At 35.7% G+C, this 23288-nt stretch overlaps 2 protein-coding genes across 3 annotated transcripts in view; one reads left to right on the top strand and one right to left on the bottom strand.

The window, feature by feature from the left end:
• The window catches only part of LOC131850851 (proto-oncogene tyrosine-protein kinase ROS), a 38122-nt gene extending 26562 nt beyond the window's left edge, over positions 1-11560 (top strand). Inside the window, exons 22-39 of the mRNA XM_059201225.1 lie at positions 140-345; positions 431-1257; positions 1636-1776; positions 2540-2774; positions 3259-3455; positions 3729-3864; positions 4015-4139; positions 4227-4448; positions 4859-4998; positions 5359-5523; positions 5877-6071; positions 6457-6676; positions 6849-6946; positions 7051-7160; positions 7458-7621; positions 8813-8872; positions 9926-10058; positions 10518-11560. Coding sequence (XP_059057208.1) covers positions 140-345; positions 431-1257; positions 1636-1776; positions 2540-2774; positions 3259-3455; positions 3729-3864; positions 4015-4139; positions 4227-4448; positions 4859-4998; positions 5359-5523; positions 5877-6071; positions 6457-6676; positions 6849-6946; positions 7051-7160; positions 7458-7621; positions 8813-8872; positions 9926-10058; positions 10518-10797 — 3654 coding nt within the window. The 3' untranslated portion in view covers positions 10798-11560. The remainder of the gene's footprint in view (positions 1-139; positions 346-430; positions 1258-1635; positions 1777-2539; positions 2775-3258; positions 3456-3728; positions 3865-4014; positions 4140-4226; positions 4449-4858; positions 4999-5358; positions 5524-5876; positions 6072-6456; positions 6677-6848; positions 6947-7050; positions 7161-7457; positions 7622-8812; positions 8873-9925; positions 10059-10517) is intronic.
• Positions 11561-11783: 223 nt separating this feature from the next.
• On the bottom strand, positions 11784-22749 carry LOC131850853 (smad nuclear-interacting protein 1-like). 2 transcript variants are annotated; one of them, XM_059201228.1, is made up of 13 exons: positions 22273-22749; positions 22095-22185; positions 21642-21770; positions 20877-20999; positions 19585-19673; positions 19181-19274; positions 18974-19063; positions 17072-17134; positions 16079-16420; positions 15481-15678; positions 15143-15357; positions 13070-13227; positions 11784-12543 (listed from the first exon to the last, which is right to left on the bottom strand). In XM_059201228.1, exons 1-13 carry the CDS (start codon positions 22646-22648, stop codon positions 12451-12453), a joined length of 2061 nt encoding a protein of 686 aa, XP_059057211.1. In that variant the 5' UTR covers positions 22649-22749; the 3' UTR covers positions 11784-12450. The 2 variants fall into 2 exon arrangements, with proteins under 2 accessions (XP_059057211.1, XP_059057212.1); XM_059201229.1 differs by lacking the exon at positions 20877-20999 and having other exon boundaries at positions 22273-22747.
• Between the last annotated feature and the right edge of the window lie 539 nt (positions 22750-23288).

The raw sequence follows: 23288 nt of genomic DNA, 5'->3' as shown, positions 1-23288 counted from the left end.
CTAAATCCGACTCGAAAGGCCAAAAAAATATGAATAGAAATAATAAATAATAACACATGACATATGAAAACATTAAATGAAGGAAATGTTATAAAATTCAAGGGTTACATTAACAAATTAATTTATATACATTTTGCAGTTGACGTCAATCAATGGGACTGCAACCAGCATAGCTGTGGATTGGGTGTCACGGTCCGTATACTGGTCCCAACTAGAAATTGTATCTACTGAGTCATACGTAGTATATCGAGCTGACCTCGGCATTCCTAACACTCGTCCTTATATATCCCGTGTTTTCGCTAGAAGACAACCTATATACAGCTTACAAGTTGTACCACTGCTCGGGTAAATAAAGTTTACTATAATATAATTTATTAATAATATGACTTATGTTGTCTGTCAAAAGTTAATTGAATTCTATTTATTTCAGATCATTGTATTGGTACGAGGAAAGTACACACCCCGGCTTCGGTACTGTAATGACTTCGAAAATAAACGGTACTAAAATAAGGACGTTCTTCAATAATACCCAAATTAGTAAAGGGCGTGAAGATTGTAATTGTCCAGAAAATCCTCAAGTGGCAAAAACATTTGTGGTTGACATGACAACGAATCGCTATCAATTATTTTGGATAGATCCTTGGGTATATCGGATTGTAGCAGCAGATATCAACGGTTGTAAATGTAGGTTGGCGGTTGACGCTACTGAAAAGAAAAAATACGGGTTCACACCAATGTCGGCGACGATAGACAGTAAATTTATCTATTGGTACAATTCTACTGAAAAGGAAATATTCTATACAATTAAAAATAAGAAGAGTAAAGTGGAATACGTGAAAACTTCACACGGTTATAAAATAATGGCGATGGATCCGGCAAATCAACCATACCCTCCAACACAATGTTTATTTCCAATATCGCATTATCTTCAGCCAAAAGTATTGTCTAATTCTGCAAATAGTATGACTCTACAATTACCAACCGTGGGTAAACCTCAGGAATGCTCTTATTTGGAATATGAGACCCCAGCGACCGAATACACAATATTCTATCGCATAGAATCAACAAACGATACTACAGCTTGCGATAGGGAATCATGCCCATACATAACGACCACTAGAACAGAGGTGATTATCAGTGATTTGAAACCATTCACAAACTACACGGTTATGTTAGAAGCTTCAAACTACTACGCTAAATTACATGAAGTCAAACCAATTACTGGGTTGTCTATAGTTCTACAGACTGCCGCAGAAGGTAAGATTATTTGTACTGCTTGACCTGTGGTTTCTTTGATGATTTCTAACTTCTGAAGATTTATTAATGATTTACTAATTATTTTTATAATTATGAACATTTAGATTGGTAAATTCAGTAACATCAATTGTTATTCAAAGACATTAATGTTATCTATGCTTTTGAGAAAATACTGCATTCTTAATTATGGAATAAGGATACTGCGTGCCTCTTGTGTTAAAAAAAGAAAACACTACTAGGCAGCAATAGATAAAACGTATAAGTATTATGTACCTATCTACCATACATAGGTAATACCTAATTAAATACAGGGCATTAGCTACTATCTCACAAATAACATACTGGCTTATAACGATATTCGTTTACTTATACTCGTAGCACCACCGCCACCGCGAAATGTGACAGCGGTAGTTTTGAGTCCAGAACTCGCACGTGTCGAGTGGATTCCCGACCCTGGATTACGATACGAGCTACACTGGCGCACAGACGATACCTCGCTACTGCCGCACAGATTAAAAGGTAAAATATGTATCCAAACAAATCAACTGGAATTAAATATTTATACGTTCAGTAGTTGAAAACAAGTACTTTAGTACCTACTTATGAAGCACACATTAACTAGATTCTCAAACCTTATTTTATTAAAACTACTATATATGTAAAAAAATATAATTCATTGTATTTTGTTTTGTAATTGGAATATTATGTATATTCCAATTACAAAACATATAATTATATTATCTCCACAAACTCAAAACTAAGAGTGACGTAATTTATTTTGTAACGCCTCTAGTTCCATGGGAAAATCCTGATGAGTAAGAGATGAAATATGAGTAGATCAGTGGGGGTTGGGTCGGTTTGGGTTGTGTCCGACCGGCCGCCGGAATCGCGGTACCTAGTAATGTTAACGCGACTTCGTGACTACGGCAATGGCGCTCCTAGGGTCGTGCACGGTGTTTTTTTAATTTATTTACATACTTCAGGTTATATTATTCATATTATAAATATCTTATATATATGTACCTATGTTAGTCACATAGGTACATATGTATATAATAATAGTATAAGTATAAATTGTGTCTATGGTCACGGCACTGATGACGGTAATCTGCCAAGCGCCCTTTTATGAAGGTAGGCAGCATGTTGGTGAGGACCCGGGCCACAAACGCTTTGAAACTCGCGGTATGACTCGACTCCAGCTGCGTCACCCTCAGTATCAGATTACTCCGTTTGTAGTCGCCAATGTCCGACTAAGACAGACGTGCGTGATGTATGCTTGCAGAACACAACACATGGGAGGTGGCGGCGGGCGGTGCAGCGAACATGACGCGGCTGGCGGCGGGCACGGGGTACAGCGCGTGGGTGCGAGCGCGCTCGCCGCACGGCGCGGCGGCTACGGATTCGGCGCCACTGCGGCTGCGCACATATCCCGCGCCGCCGCCTCCTGCGCGCGCTCGACTCGAGCCACAACTCGTGCGGCTCCTCTGGCCCGAGCCCACAGCTTACCACCTGCACCGGTCAGACCTTAATCTTATTTTATTATATTTATTTATTTCACGAAAAATTATATATAGACAAGTGGTATATTGCATGTTGTAATAATTAATAAATAATTAACTAATTTTAATAATAATTGATTAATTTTAAATAAACATTTATAATTATTTTTGCACGCTTGATGCCTATTGATGACGCTTCATTGTACTTACATAGAGAATTTGTATAATTTTATAACAAGAACTAAAACAATATAGTCATTTATTTTAAGAAATATTTAATGGTTCTCTGCCTTCGTAAATACAAAGTAGGTAAATGAATTTATTCACAGAATTATCAACATAAGATACAGTACATAGTATAATTATATGATGTTAGTATACTATATAATAAAGCTAAATGTATAATAGAATAAACTACACTAATGTAAATATTACATCGGGTACCATTTAATGTCAAGTAGCTTATACATTAACATAATTATGTTCGTTAACAATAATGAAGGTACGCGATGGAGTACAGCGAAGCGACCGTTCCACCGGGCACTTGGAAAGACTGCACGAAAACCGGCCCCAGCGAGTGGACTGCGAGTGGATTGAAACCGCGCACCCGTTATCGCTTCCGCCTCCGCTTGCAATATGTGCTGGGCGCACCGCCCTACTACTGGCCAACCGATGACAGCTTCACATATGAAACTCTTGGTAGATATTTGTATCTAATATGAGGCAAATATAATTTCATGATGTAATTTTTATACTGAAATGTCATGCAAATGCTTCACCCCCTGCTTATAGTACTTTGTGCATACAGTAAGAGAATCGTAATATTTATTCAATTTTACAGATCTTATTAAAATTTGAAAAAAATCGATTGTCTCGTAGATTTTTTGGTTTTTTTTCGACTCGAGAAATTTCGAACGAATATAATAATTTTATTGAACGAAATTGTATTGGGCTATGTGGACTTGTGCGCAGGCGACGTGCCGGGAGCGCCGGGCGCTGTACGCGCGGAGTCGCTGGGCGAGAGCGCCGTGCGCGCGTGGTGGGCCGAGCCGGACCCGCGCGGCGCCGCCGTACGCCACTACCGCGTCTGGGGACGCCCCCTACACAGGTACATATAATAAACGAAGTATGGCACGACGTACGCCATAAAATTAAACGTACCTGACTCGAAAGACCTAATAATAATGAAATACATATAATTATTACTAAATTATCTATATGGGTAAGAACAACACTTAACTTCAACTTGTTATTTCAGAGTAAATTACATGAATGATACGAAAAATATCAGCGACATACCCTCTAATTTACCACCGGATGTTCCGGACGACATTAAAATGCAGATTATACAAGAAGGTTTAGAGCTACTTCATAATGGCTCAGGTATGGGCGTGCATTCATTTATCATCGTCCTGACCATTTATTGTATATGGATCGAAACAATAAATCAATATTGTGTGTACGGTGTAGACTCGTATTGGCTGATCGGTGCGGGCGAGGTGTTATCGGAGGAAGGGTATGTGGTGCGAGTGCAGGCGCGCAACAGCTACGGGTGGGGCCCGCTGTCTGTAGCGGCCGAACTGCACGCGGCCCCACTATCATTAGCACCACGTCCTCACGGCGCCGCACTCGCACTCGCCGTGGCTGCGCTAGCAGCATTACTGGTGGCATTTGCCGTCGCTCTATTGTACAGTTAGTAACACTTATTCCGCTGCTTAATGGTTTATCATCGCATACTCCTGTCTACCGATGAAAATAAAATGTTGTTATTAAAAATTATAACATAAATTTACAACACAGATTAACACTGTTTTAATACATACTGTTACGGAAGGAAGGACGGACTGTATTAAGGCTGGTTAAAAATGAGACACGTTTCTAGGTGAGGTAAAATAGATGTAATCAGCTCGCTAGCAAAAATATAAAGACAATATGGCATAAGAAAACAAACGGTATATAAAAACAGAACGTCAAAATATAAAATTCAAATATATATAAAAAACATAAAAACTATCAAAAAGGTTGCCATCGGCAACACATACCTACTTATATAATAACCAAACCAATAAAATATTATCTTATTAACTTATTGTTTTCTATAGCATATAACAATCGTACAAAGAAAAAGGCTGCAATTGTGAATCAGATGCAAATGAATCCACCGAGAAGAGGCCCTGATGTAGAGCTGGCCACGCTCCGCCAACTGCCTATTAGACATTCCACAAATATATTATATAATCAGGTAATTACAAAGATCTAGAATTACGTTTAAAATTCACTGATATAATGAGCCTTCCACTTCCTTCGTCCTTAATTTGTAACTAACATCGATACATAAAAACACTGGATTCGTAGTATAAAATTTCGAGAGCAAGGCGGATGAAAAATTAATGAACAGATATAGAATGTGAAATTGGGATGAAGCAGATATCGAAAGAAATTCAGGGAATCTAGTGAAGGAGTCAACAATTTTTGGAGGAGTTATAAATGTGAATGAAACAAGAGTTGTATGCTCTGTTTACTAAGGATTTCAGCGTTAAATATCCAATATTACAAATCCTGATCTATACCATCATGAGCATTGTAAATTGTAATTTTTTAGGGAGTGTATTGTCCATCGCATTCCGAACTAGCTGGGTTACCTCACATACGTAGAGAACAAATAACGCTGACAAAGTTTCTCGGGTCCGGGGCGTTTGGAGAAGTGTTCGAAGGCGTTGCCAGGCAAATCAATGATAACACGTCCGACACTAAAGTTGCTGTTAAGGTGAATATTAAAATAATTATAGATTTTGCTATCAAAAAAGTGTAAGTACTTTAATTTGCATAAAATTATTATGAGTTCGAAAATAAAACGGTCTATTAAATATCGATTAAGAAGTAATTAAAATATTCCATTATTTATATACCAAACACATAGAAATTAAGAAATTCTTCTATTTAAATGTCGAGCAATTGCATATGTTATATATGTAGATATATCTATTTTTAAGTAGTGAAAATGGCAGAAAAAACGTCCTCTAAACCATGGGCTAATTTTGATAGAACATGTCTTATGAATAGAATACAATATATCATGTGCCACCTTGTTTCATATTTTTTTTGTCTGAAATTTTTTAGACTTTACGTAAAGGGGCGACAGAACAGGAAAAAACGGAGTTCTTAAAAGAGGCAGCGTTGATGTCCAACTTCAAACATGAACACATATTGCGTTTACTGGGCGTGTGCTTGGACAACGATCCAAACTACATCATTATGGAATTAATGGAGGGTGGAGATCTACTCAGCTATTTAAGAGCAAAGCGCGCCTCGCTCGTAAGTAACACTTTTATAATCATTATACTATTTCCTACAGGTTTAACCGCGGCACGATTTATTTTCAGTTCTCGAAAATTATAAGAATTTCGAAAGGACTTTGGAAATTCTTATAATTTCCAAAGTCCTTTCTTAACAATTGCTTTTTTATTATGTGCTGGTGCTCTTAGCACTTTTCATGTGTGCTAGTAAATCAATCAAGACAAGTAGATATACATATCCATACATGAAGAAAATAGTTTTGTCAGACTGATATCAAATATGAGCAACTTATAGAGTAAGCTTAGAAACTGGAAATTTTGAACATAAACACCTTCCGTGACATATGCATGAGATGAGAGATGAGAATAATTTTGTTATCAACAAGTAAATATATACTCACCAGTATACGCCGGAGTCACTGACGCTACTGGACCTGGTGAACATGTGCATGGATGTTACGAAAGGCTGTCGGTACCTGGAGGAGATGCACTTTGTACACCGAGACCTCGCGTGCCGCAATTGCCTCGTAGCGAACCGCGCCGCCGGTCGGGTCGTCAAGATAGGTGACTTCGGACTCGCCCGCGATATTTACAAGAACGACTACTACAGAAAAGAAGGGGAAGGTCAGACTTTGATATTTTTATTTTTATAACGAAAGATGTGTAGGGCATAGCTTCAAAATAAAAAGAAGAAATTCCTTATAAAGCTTAGTAAATTATCAGTTACAAAATTATTATTTGTGTTTATTTATGGTTATTTTTGTGTCCCATCTGTATAATATTTAACTATTTATAGGGTTGCTGCCTGTTAGATGGATGGCAGTGGAGTGTTTAGTGGACGGCGTATTTTCGTGCCAATCTGATGTGTGGGCATGGGCTGTATTGTGTTGGGAGGTAAAAAACATTATAAATAAACAAATAATATTTAATTAAAAATAGTATCAGTTAAAAAAAAGTTGAAAATTAATTACTAATAACAGTAATTTAAATATTTGCAGGTTTTATCATTAGGGCAACAACCATATCCAGCGCGCACTAACAGACAAGTTTTGGCGTACGTACGCGCGGGAGGAACGCCTGATAGACCGCCTAATTGTCCTTCCGTCTTGTAAGCTTACTCGCTAATTTTAACTTTTATAAGTTTATGTATATGAACATCTCAACAACAACGTGCGTTACAACAATAATATATAATTATATATGTATACCCGAAAGGAGTGATTTGGGACCTTTGCTATTAATTCTAGCAGAGGTTCTAAAATACTTCCTACAACAAAAATATATATTTGCAATCAAATTCTTTTGAAATAGTGTGTAATTCATCCTAATTTATAATAAAGATATCTTTCAAAATATACATAGATGTATTAGTACAATTAAAACAATAGACACAATTTACTTTCAGTTACGAGTTACTACAGAAGTGTTGGAGTTATAACGCGGAGGGGCGACCGTCGTTCCGTACCTGCCTGGAGGTAGTAACAGCTCTGCGTGACAAGACGTCGCCCAACATTACGCTAACGGCTACCCCTACGCCCGCGCCACATTATCTCACGTTACTGCCCGACGGTAAGACCTACCTGCTGTAGCTCTACACAATATTATTAATGATGATTTATGAATGTTAATGAAGCTGTCTGGTTAAACTACTATCATCGGCATGACATCGACTTTTTCATTATCGAATAATCGAAATTTAAATATTCAATACAGTAACTTATTTAATACCTAAAATCATTGATTTTGTTTTCTTGTTTTATTCACTACTTATTTTTTTGTATTTGTATATGGTAACTTATGGAAAGTGTATAATATGAATGTGGATGGATGTAAAGGGAGGGGACGCCCTAAGAAAAGATGGATAGATTGTGTGAAAGATGATATGAATAAAAGAAGAGTATGTTTAGATATGATGACCGATAGAGAGCAGTGGAAGAGAATGACATACTGCGCCGACCCTAAATAATGGGATAAAGACAAGGCAATGATGATATGGTAACTAGCAATTTATCTTATATTTCATTATAGCTAGTATTGTATTTATTTACAGATTTCTTATCTTTTCTTTTTTTATGTTATGAACATTTCTCAACTAAGTACTTTGTATTCTACATAAGGTAATTTCTCTAAGGAAATTGATTGAAAAAATTTTGACAATGAATAATCAAATAGAGTATATTTCCTTGTGCTACCTACCTTCACTATCTAATCATAATGCATTTTGTACACTATGAATTATTTCGAGGTCACAGTGATTACCCGCAACTAAACATGTTTATAAAATTATATTCATTTACAAAATATAGTTTTTTAAGATTTTTCACTGTGGAAACGGATTTACAATGCATGTATAAGTAAATTGGCTGATGTTTGCCAGTGTGCACGCTTTTGCACGAGCGCGAATAAAGCCGGTTTTTATCTGTAAGCTTTATTAATGTAAGAACGTTAGTAACACTTACATAACAATAAATTTGTATGTAAAAAAGGAAGAAGTTACCCACAAACTCTTACAAAGTTTGTTTTGTTTGACTTGTCGTGAAATAAATAACATAAGCTTAATTCTGGGAAATGGAATGGGTAAAACTTACAGATGCATTCGCCGCTTAATACTCTCATCAAGTTATAACGATTGTAACAGTAACATTTTTGACGTCAATATCATAACTAATATCAACCATATAGATATTTGTATTACATTATTCTAATACAGCATTAATAATAATGTCTAACAACTTAATTATATTTATTGCGCATGGGCAGCATGTTCAGACGCTGTTGACAACCGTACGTACCTGCTGGACGAGAACGACAACGCCTTAGGTTGGTGCCTCACATCGCAATATAGTTCATAATGTCTCATAATCAGCGCAGACTATAATATTTGCTCAAGAGTTTTTAATACCTATTTTCGTTTATAAAAAAAACTTGCCTAATATCATGTCATGTATCAATGCATAACCTTTTTACTCAGTCACAACTGCTTTTGTAGAGTGACTATTTGCAGCGCCAAAATCTAGTCGCTAACGACTTCAATCACACTACATCACCCGAGTTTTCTGCGTGCTTTCTTAGTGTAAATTCTACAAATCTATTATTAACAACCAGAAGAGTATTACCTTTTTACAAAAACTATGCGTAAATCCCTCCCAGTATATGGAACAAAATTATTACGTTATTTGATGGTGCACTATGACAAACAGTTACGCCACATAAGTCAAATTTTAACCACGGTAAAATTGTCACCATCTAAATCTGTCATGTAAACCTTGGACGTACAATTTGAAACAATACTCCAATTCCAATTCCAATAGAACCCGCATAAAAGAGAGAACAATCATTCTAGGGTTATAAAAATCACACAAGGACTCATAAAATGGAAATACTAATACATTTATCCGATTACCTACTTAATGTATTTCAATTATGTTGTTTAATTCCCCTATTAGCCTGTGTGAGACCACAAACATTCAGTACGGAAATCAGGCCGTCTCCGACCGTTACCATAATCCGATCCGATCTACACCATAATACCATACGTGTTTCGCGTATAAATGAGGCACAATACTTTCTTAGCCTGTCAAACTTTGATAATGAATTGTTAGTCATATTAATGTATTTATCATATTAACGTAATAATAAGCATATAACCAAATTGGTGAAAGGAAATATTCAACAGATTAATGGAAATCTTCACTAAAATTATTGATTCGTAATTCTTTTGGTTATGACTAGACAGTTTATGATTGGACTAGGGACCTTTTTCGTAAGTTCTATCTAACAGAATATACTTACCTACTTTATTAAAAAAGCTTGAGTAAATAGATCTGTCTACGCTGGTTCTATCGTTTTTTAAATATCACTTTATTCCAACAGACGAAGATTATCCCGAGCATCAGATGGAGCCATCACGGTTACTACCCGAGCGAGCGCCAAAATACCTCGAGTTGATGTACGAAGGCGACAGTGGTGAAAGCACGGGATGGGCGGGGCTTGTTGCGGGCGACGGGTACGAATTGATATAAGCACTTAAAAGAAATCGCTTATGTGATATTACTTATTAAACTAATAGGTTTGTACATAAGTGATTTCTAACTAAGCCTACCAAACTTTTTTTTCAATATTATTTATCGTCAAAAAGTTATGCCAGTTGTATTGTTAGATACATATTATATTATATTTATTCTGGTTCAGTGTTAGCTACAATGAACCAGAATAAATATAATATGTAGGAAAAAATCATGGAGCAAGTTGGAGGCTTTTACCTACAATCCCCATATGTAAGGAAATCAAATTAGACTGGAAATTGTAATTATGTGGAAAAATAAAGCTCAAAAATTAAATATTTATTCTGAAATATAGCGTTAGGACCAGACGTCAAAGACGGCAACATAAATCCTTTTTAAATGTGAAAATAAATAATCTATTTTATATTTTGAAACCGGTAAAAGATTAAGTGAATGTTCAGGTACGAGGTGCCGCTGCCAGCGTCGTGCCGGCATAGTATCGTGGGGGTGTCGCAGACGCGGGTCGCGCGGCCGCCGGCGCGGCTGTCTCGCTCGCAGTCGCTGCGCGGGGCGCGGCCAGCGCGGTCGGCGCGGTCGGCGCGGTCGGCGCGGCCCCCCAACGCCACCATCATGCCGCTCCGGCGCGGGGTCACCGCGCGCACGTCCCTAGGTGACCCGCACGCGACCCCGGCGCGACCGCACGTGCCCTTCCACGACCACGTTTTCAAGACTACTTTCTGAACTGTGATATTAATGCGCGGCCACGCACAACTCGTGATCGACTAGGCCTGTGGCGGCGACGTATCGCGTTGGCGTATTTCGGAAGTTGTAAACAGTACAATAAAATAAAGAAGTATCATTCCTTCGAAAAAAAAAAAAACAATTTCAACAGCAGTCCGAGATTTTCGCTGAACTCTTACACGATAGCATGTTTGTTTTTTGATGTGCTTTCAGCAAATAGTATTCCGTATTCAGAACAAAAAATCTTCTAATGCATAAAGGTAATTAAACTTGGACGCCTTAGTTGAATGAAATGATTTTGGTAAATGACATCGTCAGCATCTCCTTAGTAGCTAGTTGTCCAGGCTCGTCACTATGAACATTAACGACGTTATCATACGTTTAATATTTACCCTGTAATGTACCAGAACCCAGTCACACTAGCCCACCGCCTTTATCGCTGTAGCATTTGCTTTGGCGGTCTCTTGCAATTTAATTTACGCACGTCGTCGCCGCCGCCTCAGGCTCGCATTGTGGCCATGCACTTAGACTTTCTAGTGTATCCATTCCACCGAGACTAGGACTTGTTGTAATATAGTCTTATTTATTTATTTTTAACTGATTGTAAATAATAATATGAATCCGTTGTATATATTAGTTTAAGACGAGTGCCTACTATGTAAGACAATTTTATTTTACCGTCATATGATGTACTATATAGTAATTACTCTTACTGTATTTTCCTAAATAAATATAATTGAGACTTGTATAGAAAATTAAATAAAACGAGAAATTACTTAATAAACTTTTTTTACTTTAATGCAACTTAGTATCTACATAGTATAAATTTATATATGTATTATGATGTGCATATCTTCTCGGAACCTTTCAAAATCACACAATATAAACATATTAATATAACCAAACGTCAATTAGATTCATACTAAAAAAAAAAAAGTTCATTTAAACAAAACTCCAACTGAGATACTTTTGATTATCACGTTTTGTAAAAACTCTTTTCGAGTATAATATGAGAGAGAAAGTCTTGTCTTTGTAGTATTGATATATATTTAAATAATTAATTCTAATTAAAGGAATACGATAAATAAACTGTAAAAGCTGTTTTTAATACAAATTTTTGTTGAATTTTCAATTAAATCTATATCAAGCTAATATTTTTTTAACTCTTTGCATGTACATATATGTCATAAAAACTTTAATTGTCCTTCCATTGTCAAGAATTAGTAGTTATGAGAATGGTCTCTTAAGTCATCATTCATGCATTTTAAATGAATAATCGTACAATAATTTAGACGCAATTTCTACTCATTTCAATTTCACTACTTACTTACTATTTGCGGTATGAGGAAGAGAAAACATACTGCATATACATCATAGTTGAATTGAACGGTAGCAAAGCGCTAAACCCCAATGTAACGAAAGATAGACATTTCTATTACACCTTTGAAATTTTTATATCTATATATTTATATACGTAAACATCACATTTTTACGTAACTCGTGATTTCGCAAAGCTAAAGAACAACATTTGTAGAAATATAAACACAATTTGTCTACACATATTACAACCTGACAAAAATATGATATTGTATCTACAATATTGCTATTGATCACATCAAATTTCACGTATGTACTGTACCGGACACGCAGTATTTATTCCCCGTCTTCGGCAAGTTCCTGTTTGACGCGTTTGTCTTGTTTGATCTGCTCTGTTGTTGTGACGTTATCTCCGATATTGGGCGGGTCCTGTACGGAGAAATATATAAATAAGTAACCACACTCCTATCACACAGCGTTGCCCAATACTAAAGTACACTAAGCTTTTACTATGCATTATTTGTGAACAGATTGGATAAAGCTTTTAAATTAAGCTTACGACAATACATTACTGAAAATAGCACCAAAATCAGTTTAGGGAGTTTCTGAGATTAGAGCGCTCAAAGATACAAACAGAAGACAAAAATCGTAACAAGAATTGCTTTATTATGTTGATACAATACCCCAATAATTATGATATTGTAATAAAAATATAATAGTTTTTCTCATATATCCTTCATGTTCAGTATTCTGATTCTGAAAGAAAAATTCTGATAATCAGCATAGTAGCACTACTATTTGTACTAGATATTACGCTTTTATCATGTATCATCATCACGCTTTTCACCTTAGCCTTACAGGTTAAGGTGAAAAGCGTGATACCTAACACAAATAGTAGTGCTACTATGCAGATTATCAGAATTTTTCTGTATCTAAAATGTATGCATCCTCCTACCTGATGATCATCATCTTGCGCGTCGTCCTTACTATTCTCGTGCAACAGCACATATTCCCGCTGAGAGAATCCGAATTTAACAACGTCACGTTCAAGGAGTTCCACATAACGACGCGGCTCTATCTTCTTGTTGTTCACGAAGGTCCCATTTGCAGATTCTACATGCACGAAATAAAATTATTGTTGAAGATATTACAATAATACCCTGTATCTAATGTCGAGAGCGTCGCGGCCTGGTGGTTCTCTATGCCGACTTAAGTCGAAAGTCGTGAGTTCCTCTACAGCTACATTCGCATTATAGCAAATGTACTCCGCTATAGTGTAGTGTATATATACTAGCAAATAATGTAAAATATTTTTTATGAACGGCACATAGAAACACCCTCATAGTACAGAAGAAACTATTAGAACGAGAAGGAAGTCCGAACAACTAACCTATTTTTTATTGTTTACAACAAGTTCCTCGTTAATGCTTCAATGGGTTTGTGAAACTGATGACCTATTATACAGTTTGGCCGACATTTCTTGTTCGTTATTCTTACCCTGACCAACATCAAAAATGTCACAATTTTATTCCATAACATATTAATAATTTCGGTGGATACTTCCTACAAAGTATCAGTAATAAACTCACCACCACTACCAGTTTCTCACCGGTCATTCATACTCCAAATCATACCTCAAACAGTTCGGGATCACCTCGGACGACAAATGCCCCTGCAACGATGATGCTCCGCAAACTATGGAGCATCTCGTTAAGGAGTGCCCGAGGTTTGGTCCCACGAGGCTCTACCATGAGACGGCCTGTATCATGGTTCGGGTCTCGGAACCATTCCATCTCCCATCCATCATCAAACAACAATCAACCATTGACACTTTCACATCACACATATCATACATCATTTACAACCTCAAACAATTTTAATCAATCATAATCATCATCACCAACATTCCCATACTACCATCATCAACATTCTCATACCAGCATCATAAAAACCACCAACATCTTCATTGTTTTGTTATTTTGTCTTTTGTTATTTATTTTGTATTAATTTTATTGGTGTTTTGTTTTGTTCTTCTATTTTTGTTTTATTTTTTATAACACAGGGGACAAACGAGCATGCGGCTTACCTGATGGTAAGTGATTACCGCCGCCCATGAGCACCCGCAACACCAGGGGAATTGCAAGTACGTTGTCGGCCTTTTAAAAAGGAATAAGCTCTTTTCTTGAAAGTTTCAATATCGTATCGGTTCGGAAATACCGTTGCTGGAAGGTGATTCACAATGTGGTTGTGCGAGGCAAAAAGTTTCTAGAAAACCGCACTGTGGAAGACCGCCATTCATACAGATGATCAGGATGGTATTTCAGTTTCTGGCGGTGAAACTCAGCAGCTGGTATTAATCCGAACAATTCCTCAGAACACTCCCCGTGATATATGCGGTAGAAAATGCACAGAGATGCAATATCACGCCGCAAAGACAATGGATCGAGTCTGTCACATAGACGTTGATTACCAATGATCTGGCTGCTCCGTTCTGAATGCGGTCAAATGGAAGTAGCTGGTATTGTGGTGCTCCCGCCCAGAGATGAGAACAGTATTCCATGTGCGGCCGGATCTGCGCTTTGTATAATTGCAAGCGATGGGCCGCCGTGAAATACCGTCTCACTCTACTGAGCACACCAAGCTTTTTTGAGGCTATTTTAGCCTTGTCCTCCAAATGACCGCAAAACTGAACTTCACTGGATATATCAACGCCAAGGACCTCGAGATTTGGCTTCACATCAAGGAGAGTGTCTTGAAACTGAGGAGATACCATAAATGGATTCTTTTTAGCGGTAAACGCGCTTTATTTTTTATATTGTTTTGTTTGTTGTTCCTTTATCTTCTCTTATATTAATAATATTATATTTATAAAAATGTATATATTACAATAACGTTATCCAAATAATACTTCTAATAAAACCATAACTTTGCAAATCCATCTCAACTCTGCTGAAGCGAGTGTAAACCACAGGCGCAAACGCTAAAGCATAGAGTTAACAAAGAGATTCTCATTTAAAAAAAACCTCACCAAGGTCGATGACATAGGGACGCACTCGGCGGCCGGTGGAGCCGTCGGGCCGCTCGAAGGGCGTGGCGCGGAACTGCAGCGCGGCGTGCTGCTTGCTGATGGACGGATGCTCCAGCGGAATATCAGCCACCTTCTTGTCGCGTCCGATCAGGAAAGCAGACTGCCGGTGAATGTAAAGAATCGGCAGAGCCTTGTCTCCTTTGAACGGATAGAATCTGTAACATTTAATTTGGATTTCATTTATTCTAGTAATATTTTTTTTTTAAATCTTACAAAAGATGAGCAATTTAAAATTATAACTGAACTAAATTAGAAGGGAAAAAAATATGATGGTATACCTCCATCTTCTCTTTGGTTGTTTAGCATCGTCGGGTTCCGTATATTTGATAACAACTCCATTGACGGTATTCGCGTCCGCCGTCAGCTTACCAGACAGACCAAAGTTAGGCTTCTCTTTGTCACCTTGGTTCTTTCCCCCTTCATCCTTTACCTCAGCTTTACCCCAGTTGTATTCTTTATTATCAGCGTCTGCAAATCTGAAATACAAATACCTATAATTTAGTATAATTTCAACATCCACAATCACAATACTCTTCTGTTCAATATGCTAAACTATTACCGAACAAAAAGTAAGAGACTAATGTCAAAGACAATACTTCAATCTAATCTAACAAGTCTTATTTTTTATTTGTTTTGAACTACACTTTTAAACACATACATATTTATTACTTTATTTTTTTTATTATATAATAGGTATATATAATTATACCCTGGACAATTAACAAAGAGTTATCTAGTGCCGAGGTAAGCAAAACTTGTATTATGGATAAGCAAATGACTGATAGAAATACTTTTTTTCTGTAAATATCTACATACATAATATACATAAAAAAACAACCACACTACATTCGATATCCACCACTTGTTTGAAATTACCTGCTCTTACGCTCTCTAGGTTTGGGCTCCGATTTAATAATCGGCCTATTTTCATCCCGCCGATCGTCGCGGCGATCATCCCGACGGTCATCGCGACGATCATCCCGGCGTTCATCCCTGCGATCAACGCGACGTTCATCCCTGCGATCGTCCCGACGTTCATCTCTGCGATCATCACGATGTTCATCTCTGCGATCGTCCCGGCGTTCGTTGTTCCTTAACGCTCGCTCACCGTCACAATCCTCGCGATCCCTATATCGTTCTTCTTTTTTCTCTCTGAAGTCAGGTCGCCTAATTTTTTCCCTCTGGCGGTCCTCTAAACTTTTTGATCTTGACTGATCCCTATAATTATTGTAAGTATATGAGTGTCTAATCAATGCAAACTAATGAGGGTTTTATAAACCAGATTAACAGACTACATTTATGATTTACTTCCCCAACTACGAGGAAAAACAAATGTTGGATTCCATTATACTCAGTAAAATGTTACGTCCACCATAACCAATTACCTCATATGGAATTACAGACACACAATGGATGATTACACAATTTTATTCAAAATATCTATCGATACATTAACTACTAACACCCTGAAAAATAGAATATATTGGTTTACCAGAGGTAGGCTAATGCGTGGGTACCTTAGTCTCTCCTATTTCAGCCGCTAAACAGCTAATTTCGGAAACTGTGTTTAGACTGAGAGAGCGATAAGAGATTACATACACATTACATAATATGAGATAAGAAAATTTAGCCCTCTGAAATAGCAACGCTTCAGTGCTATCACTAGTGTGACATGATAACGCAGTGCTGTTCACCAGTCGTCAGATAGTATGCTAAACTAATAACATAAAAATTTGACAATACAAACGTATCTTAATAATCTACATTTAAAAATAAGGAGGACGGGTTTAACTTTACAGCATAAAAGAGAGCCTTTTTATAGGTCACTTTATTTTAAAAGTTCTCGTATTGTACTGTCGTATTACGCACCTATCTCGGTGCGTTGGTGACTTATCCGATCTGCCCTGTTTATCGCGGCGCATCTCTCGCTGCCTGTAAGTGACATTATAATTTAATTAAGACCCTATCAATTCAGTTACTTATCTATTATCTATCCTTTTGAATGGTCAGTCGTCAATATATGTTTACAAGTAATTATATAATAATACGTAAAAAAACGCAAATTGCTTGCCAATTGTTAAAATTGTAAAAAAATGTTGGAACGTTCATCGTTATCAAGGATTTAATCATAGTCGATAGTAGTTTTACGAATACAAGTACAATACGTATACAAGAACAGTAAATGTTTAGATACAAAAAATATATCGACGAAAAAATCCATGTTAAGATGCGTGTACCGCAACTTTACGATTTGAATTAAAAAACAGCCAACAATATTTTTCTATCACGGAGAACCAATTATTTTGACACGCCTGTAAATCGTACACTTACCATAACTTTTGTAATAAATGTTGTTTTGACGTAGTTATACCTACTAGAATTCATCCGTTCGTGGATTTCTCGCGTCATGTAAAAATCGATAACTATTATTATGTTTTACTCCAGCTCGCCATTTTCTTATTATAATATGATATATCTGCATATATAATGTTTTTTATCAATTGCAATCGTCCGTCCTTATAAATGTCTTACGATCCTTTTTACATTCTTATTATATCTGATTTCATGCCAACGTCGTTCTTGACAATAGATGATGTGAACATAAATATTGCATAGCTTCTCGCAATTTCTTATTACATCTCAAATAGTAACAAATAATCCGTTTTAATTTTATTGCAGCAACCAAAGAAATAAAATCTATGCTGTATAATATTCAAACTCTTTCTCGTTCAGTAGTCGCCATTGACCGTGCTGTGTTGCTACTTTGCTACTTTATTCTTGACGAAGTATGACTAATATTTTGATTCGATAAATTCCATGAAAATGTTATCCACCTGATTAAATATGTACCTTTTTATTCATATAGTTATTAAAGTTGGTAGCACTACTTCTAAGTAGTGATCCTATATTCCAAAGAGAGTAATTGTTCTATTAAATTTATTTCCAGTTAACGTTTGTCGCCGTAAATTACTGCCAATAGTCCCAATTCCATAAAGTGGAAGACATATAATTCCAGAGTTCTAAACACTTTGCTTGAGGTACTTGATAATGAAGAAAAACAATAAATCGCAACTGAGAAACAGTTTAAACAAGAAAAGACTTAACATCTTTCTTTTTTCTGCCATAATTCATTGACTAAGTATCCAGGTTTCATGTTGGTCAACACATCAGAAGTATTTCTGTTTGAAATAAGGTAATAGAAAATAAACTGACTTCGGTTTCCTGAAGACGGGTTCTGTGCACTAAGTGCAAATCAAACTCTATTTCTGTGAATATGCCATTCATATACATATAACGCCCTGAAGGCATCGTGATATATAACCACGTCGATTAATAGTGTAGCTTTCAAACTAACACAACATCAAGTTCACTTCCTGCATCTACTATATATCTGTTTCTATCAATTTGTTACGATTAACATTTTATAACAATCTATATGCTGTCACACATGCCTAGAAGAATTACCGTCTAAGGTGCAAATATTGAAATATCTTTGCAACAGCAACATGTTCTGATCAAACTCATTATAATTGTCTGTAGATATTCTGTAAAAACAAATACAGTGGTTTAACTTCGCGAAACAACTAGTGATCAGACTGACGGCAGCACACTCACACACACACATGCAGAATTGTCGATATAGTTATAATATCAATGAGTTTTATAGTTATATTATTAATGAGTCCTGTTTAGTGAAGTTATTTAAAATTGCAACTGACTGTGAATACAGCTGTTTTCTAATTACGAATGTGTAGATGAGAATTTACATACCTCTCTGTACTGTAATCCTCTTCGCGGTATTTCTCTCGCCTGTCAGGATATTCCCTCTCCCGGAAACGTCCCTGCTCAGGGGGGCCGCGCCTGCGATAACGAAGCGTCAATTTTTAATGATCATAGAGAAGGTGCAGTCAGTCTTCTATACAGATTTTTTTATGATTAAATATATTCGCAACTCTTTATTCAATGCTTTAATGATACCTTTCACGATCACGATAATCTGGTCTGGTGTTCTCTTCATATACACGCCGATTGGGTCCTTTGTCTTCAAATTGATTGAATCTTTTGTTGAATCCTAAAATAATTTCACATTTATAAGCATTTACAATACATTCTAAATGGTTTTTCACTGTTCACTTTTTATAACAAACTAAACCGAAGAGTTTTAGCAGGAAGCAAGCGTAATAATACCTTTTAGCAAACTGCACGCTTTCAATTTAGTTTGGAATAGTCTAAAATTAAAACTAGTTTTGAATGGTTTCCTAATATAATATTCACGCAGGCGCTTTGTACAGAGACTAATTGTAAGTTTTTTGTCACTTCAGTGAGAATTTAAACTTTGTTTTTCACCATAAATTATAATATAAAAAGAAAGAGTATGTTACCTCTCTGTTGTTCTCCAGGATGATAGTTGTCTTCTCTGGGTCTTCTACGGTAATCTTCTTGCGGCCGTGGGTTATCGTATTTCTGACCCCTAAACATTCTTTATTTTATTAATATGCCGAAAGCTATAGAATAGCATGATTTATTTATTTATTTAATTGGAATAGCAAATAAGCTAACGGCCCACCTGAGAGTACACGTGACACTCCTGGTGTTTCAGGCGTCCATAGGCTACAGTAACCATTTACCATCACATGGCCTGTTTGCCACCATAGTAGTATAAAAAAAAACCTTATGGTGAGTGATAACCGCGGCCTATATACATAACAGCATTACGGACATCAAGATATCATGTGACGCCCGTGATTATATTATATATTTTTTTTGTAAACAGTAAGTAGGCACAATAAAAAACAACACAAAGACAATACAAAACATACTACACTACTAGCGCGATTTGATCAACAATCATGAAATGAACATAATGTACAATGGAACTTTATATAATGGAACGTTCAAACTTTATGATACTTTTCTGGTGAAGAAATATAAACATTTTAAATGTATAAGAACTACCTCTGTATATATTTCAGATGTAATTAATATTACACAGTTCCCGTAGTAAGCATAATAGTTTTGTTGAACTAAATTATATAGTGTTATCAACATATTGAAAAGTAAATGTAAACTTGAAATAGTGTTGCAGTCAATTACAACAAGTAGATAAATTTACTTAAAAACGCTACTGTGTCAACTGTTATATATACAAAACTGAACCCTAGCAAGCAGGAATAATTTTGTAGTTTTAAGAAGTCAATGTCATCTACCAATATAAGATAATGTGATTTGGTGTAAAATGAAAAAGAGAATGAAATATAAAAGCAACAATGAGTGGGAATATGTATTTGCAAGAATAATTCTAATGATACGTCATTAGAATAATTTGACATAATAAATGAGTGTTGAATACAAATGTAGTAATGTAGAATGTGTAATATAAATGTGAATATAAACTAGTATGTATGTTATGAGAAACCAAAAATAGTTGAATACTCCACTAAAACATTAATATGACTAAAATAAACTGTTCAATGATATGCAGATGAAATACAGAAATGGTGATATCACTAATATAGTAAATTGTCAGCTAATATCTACATGACCTTTGGTTAAATAACCATATTTCTGTTATATATTCTAATTATTACATGTAAATATATAAACATTAATATATCTACTTTATTAACATATCCTTAAAGCCACACTATATCCCAGTACATATAACAACTTCTACCTTCTATATTCATCATATGCCTGTTGTCTTCGGCCATGCTCCTCATAAGAACCTTTATAATGCACACTTTGGCTAAATTTCTGTTTATTTTTATCATATTTCTCGTGCTGATATGATGCATATCTGCAATATTAAATAACTGATACTACTACTATGGATATACAAGTAATCTATAGAATTGAATTATTATTGTAATAAATGCAATGCTATGAATTTATATTTGAATTATTTATGTTATCTTGCTCTGCTAGCTTACTTATTACCAAACTTTACTGATTACTTCATACTTAGTAACTTATTTTATTGTTTGTAATCAGAAATTTATTATTTAGTTCAATTTGAAACTGATTTTTTGTTATCACAATTAAACAAATTTATTAAATCTGTTTTGTGTATGTTGTAAAACACTATTCCTCTGATATCTCTTTATGTCTTCTATTTGTGTATGCCTAAATTTAATAAATGTATTCCTACCAAAATTTCAACTACATAGAATATACATTAGAAAGATACAAATTTAAATATCTTTATTGTGTGTAAGGGTTACTACATTTTCCAATATACATAATTATTAAAGACATAATTTAAAGAGGAATGTGGTGGTTCCACATTCCTTACTTCACCAGGTAAGAATTATTGACTTACTGCCATATTTGATAATGTAATAATGCTGTATAACATTTGGCCTGCGGAGTACAGTTTATTACTAGTAAATTTATATCAACATAGGTTTTAAACAATGTTATAAGAAACAAAAAGTTGTACCTGTCATTACGATTGTGTTCATATGGTTCCTGATACTGTCTGCGCTCTTTACTTGATCCTCGGTAAAATCTCTGCATTTCACGTTCTCTGTCATAATTGTCTCCTGATGTTGAACGAGGGTACTCCTTCCTACCAATTGAGATTATAATATTATAGAATTTTATTTAATATTTTAAATATAAAACATTTTCTCCAGAATTTAGAATGTTTTTTATTTATGTCATTATAACAGTGCATGTAAAAACGTGATGACCCATGCAGAAGCCATGCCTTTTATACTGTAATTTAACTACCTGTTCTGACCTAAATATTATAAAATAAGCTGCTTGGTGGTTTAAATAGTGCAAATTTAAATACCCAAGCAGACAACTTTTTAGTCTACCTCTAGTAGTCTCAGCTTGGATACATTTAATTATAGGGATTTTAATACTATATAAATATTTACAAACATACTGGTAATATGTGCGTGAAGGTTGACTACCATCTTCTGATGATGCCCTGCGTTCTACGACACTGTGTAACCGACGCTCTTCACGCCATTCATCTAGAAAATAAAAATGAACAGTTTAAATAAGAGCTATTATTACTCAAAGGTAAAGTGCAAGCAGAATGAGAATAAGTATTTATGTACCTGGATCACTTAATGTTATACTTCGTGCACGCTTATGTTTGTGCTTGTGTTTCCTCTTCTTTTTCGACGAAATCTCACCCTCGCTTACGGAAGACGCCTCTTCACCCGATGCACTTTCTTCGACAGAATGTCGTCTTTTTTTCTTTCCGTGTTTCTTCTTTTTTTTCTTATGTTTACGTTTTTTAACGCGCTTTTGATCGTCTGAGTCACTTTCTGAATCTGAGGAATCGGCACGTTTTCTTTTCTTCTTGTACCGGTGGTGTTCCGATACTGAAGATTCTTCAGTGTCGCTTTCCGACGTACTGGTAGACTTGTCACTTCCTTCCGACTGTTCTGAATCCTCAGAAGATGACTGGTGTCGTTTTTTAGATTTCATTATAGCACTTTAATAGTATAAATAAGACTGATAAAGAATATTTCACCAAAAAGACGCCTTCACCACCGCAATGTCATTACGATAAAATTAACACAGATTAGAAAACTTAAAAAGGAATTTTTAATGACAAGCTTGTTGCTCGTTTTTGACTAGTAGAATGACTTCAATAATTTAATTTTTCTCTTGTGGTATGGCATTCATGGGTATTTCACCAAGATTTCAGTAATAAAAAGAACACTCTTTGATTTCGTCTTTCACTGAAAAGGGAAAAACCGAACCAAAAAATTTGATTACTATCAACTGTATGAAACGAGAGCAATTATGTAGTCTGTGACGAATTGTACAATGTACACTCAGAACAAGACACTGTGTATTTATTGTTCTATGTTTAATACCTACCTAATACTTACTTGTAATAATTCGTTACGTTGATACGTTATTATGTTTATTTAAAATTGTAATTCTACAAGTCAACACGTGAAATTACGATGCAAATGATAAATCGGGCGACTCGTGCGGCAACTTTATATGCGAACAATAAATGGCGACAAATTTAAAACTGAATATTCGCGAATACCGGTGAATGATATTTGTATCCTGACTTCACATTCACGAATGCTTGCTAAATTAGTTAGATCAC

The sequence above is a fragment of the Achroia grisella genome, unplaced genomic scaffold, assembly GCF_030625045.1.
Source record: "Achroia grisella isolate CSIRO2021 unplaced genomic scaffold, CSIRO_AGI_Agris_v1 utg780, whole genome shotgun sequence".
In the NCBI taxonomy this organism is placed as follows: domain Eukaryota; kingdom Metazoa; phylum Arthropoda; class Insecta; order Lepidoptera; family Pyralidae; genus Achroia; species Achroia grisella.
This window is presented reverse-complemented; position numbering and strand designations above follow the sequence as displayed.

Bases quoted from the DNA above. Each gene is read 5' to 3' on its own strand.
- LOC131850853 (XM_059201228.1), bottom strand. From the start codon at position 22,648: ATGAAATCTAAAAAACGACACCAGTCATCTTCTGAGGATTCAGAACAG. The intron at 19,674-20,876 runs GTAGAAGTTGTT...AAGAATGTTTAG, and splicing joins GCATATGATGAATATAGAAG to GGGTCAGAAATACGATAACC. The intron at 15,679-16,078 runs GTAATTTCAAAC...TTTGTATTTCAG, and splicing joins CCTAGAGAGCGTAAGAGCAG to ATTTGCAGACGCTGATAATA.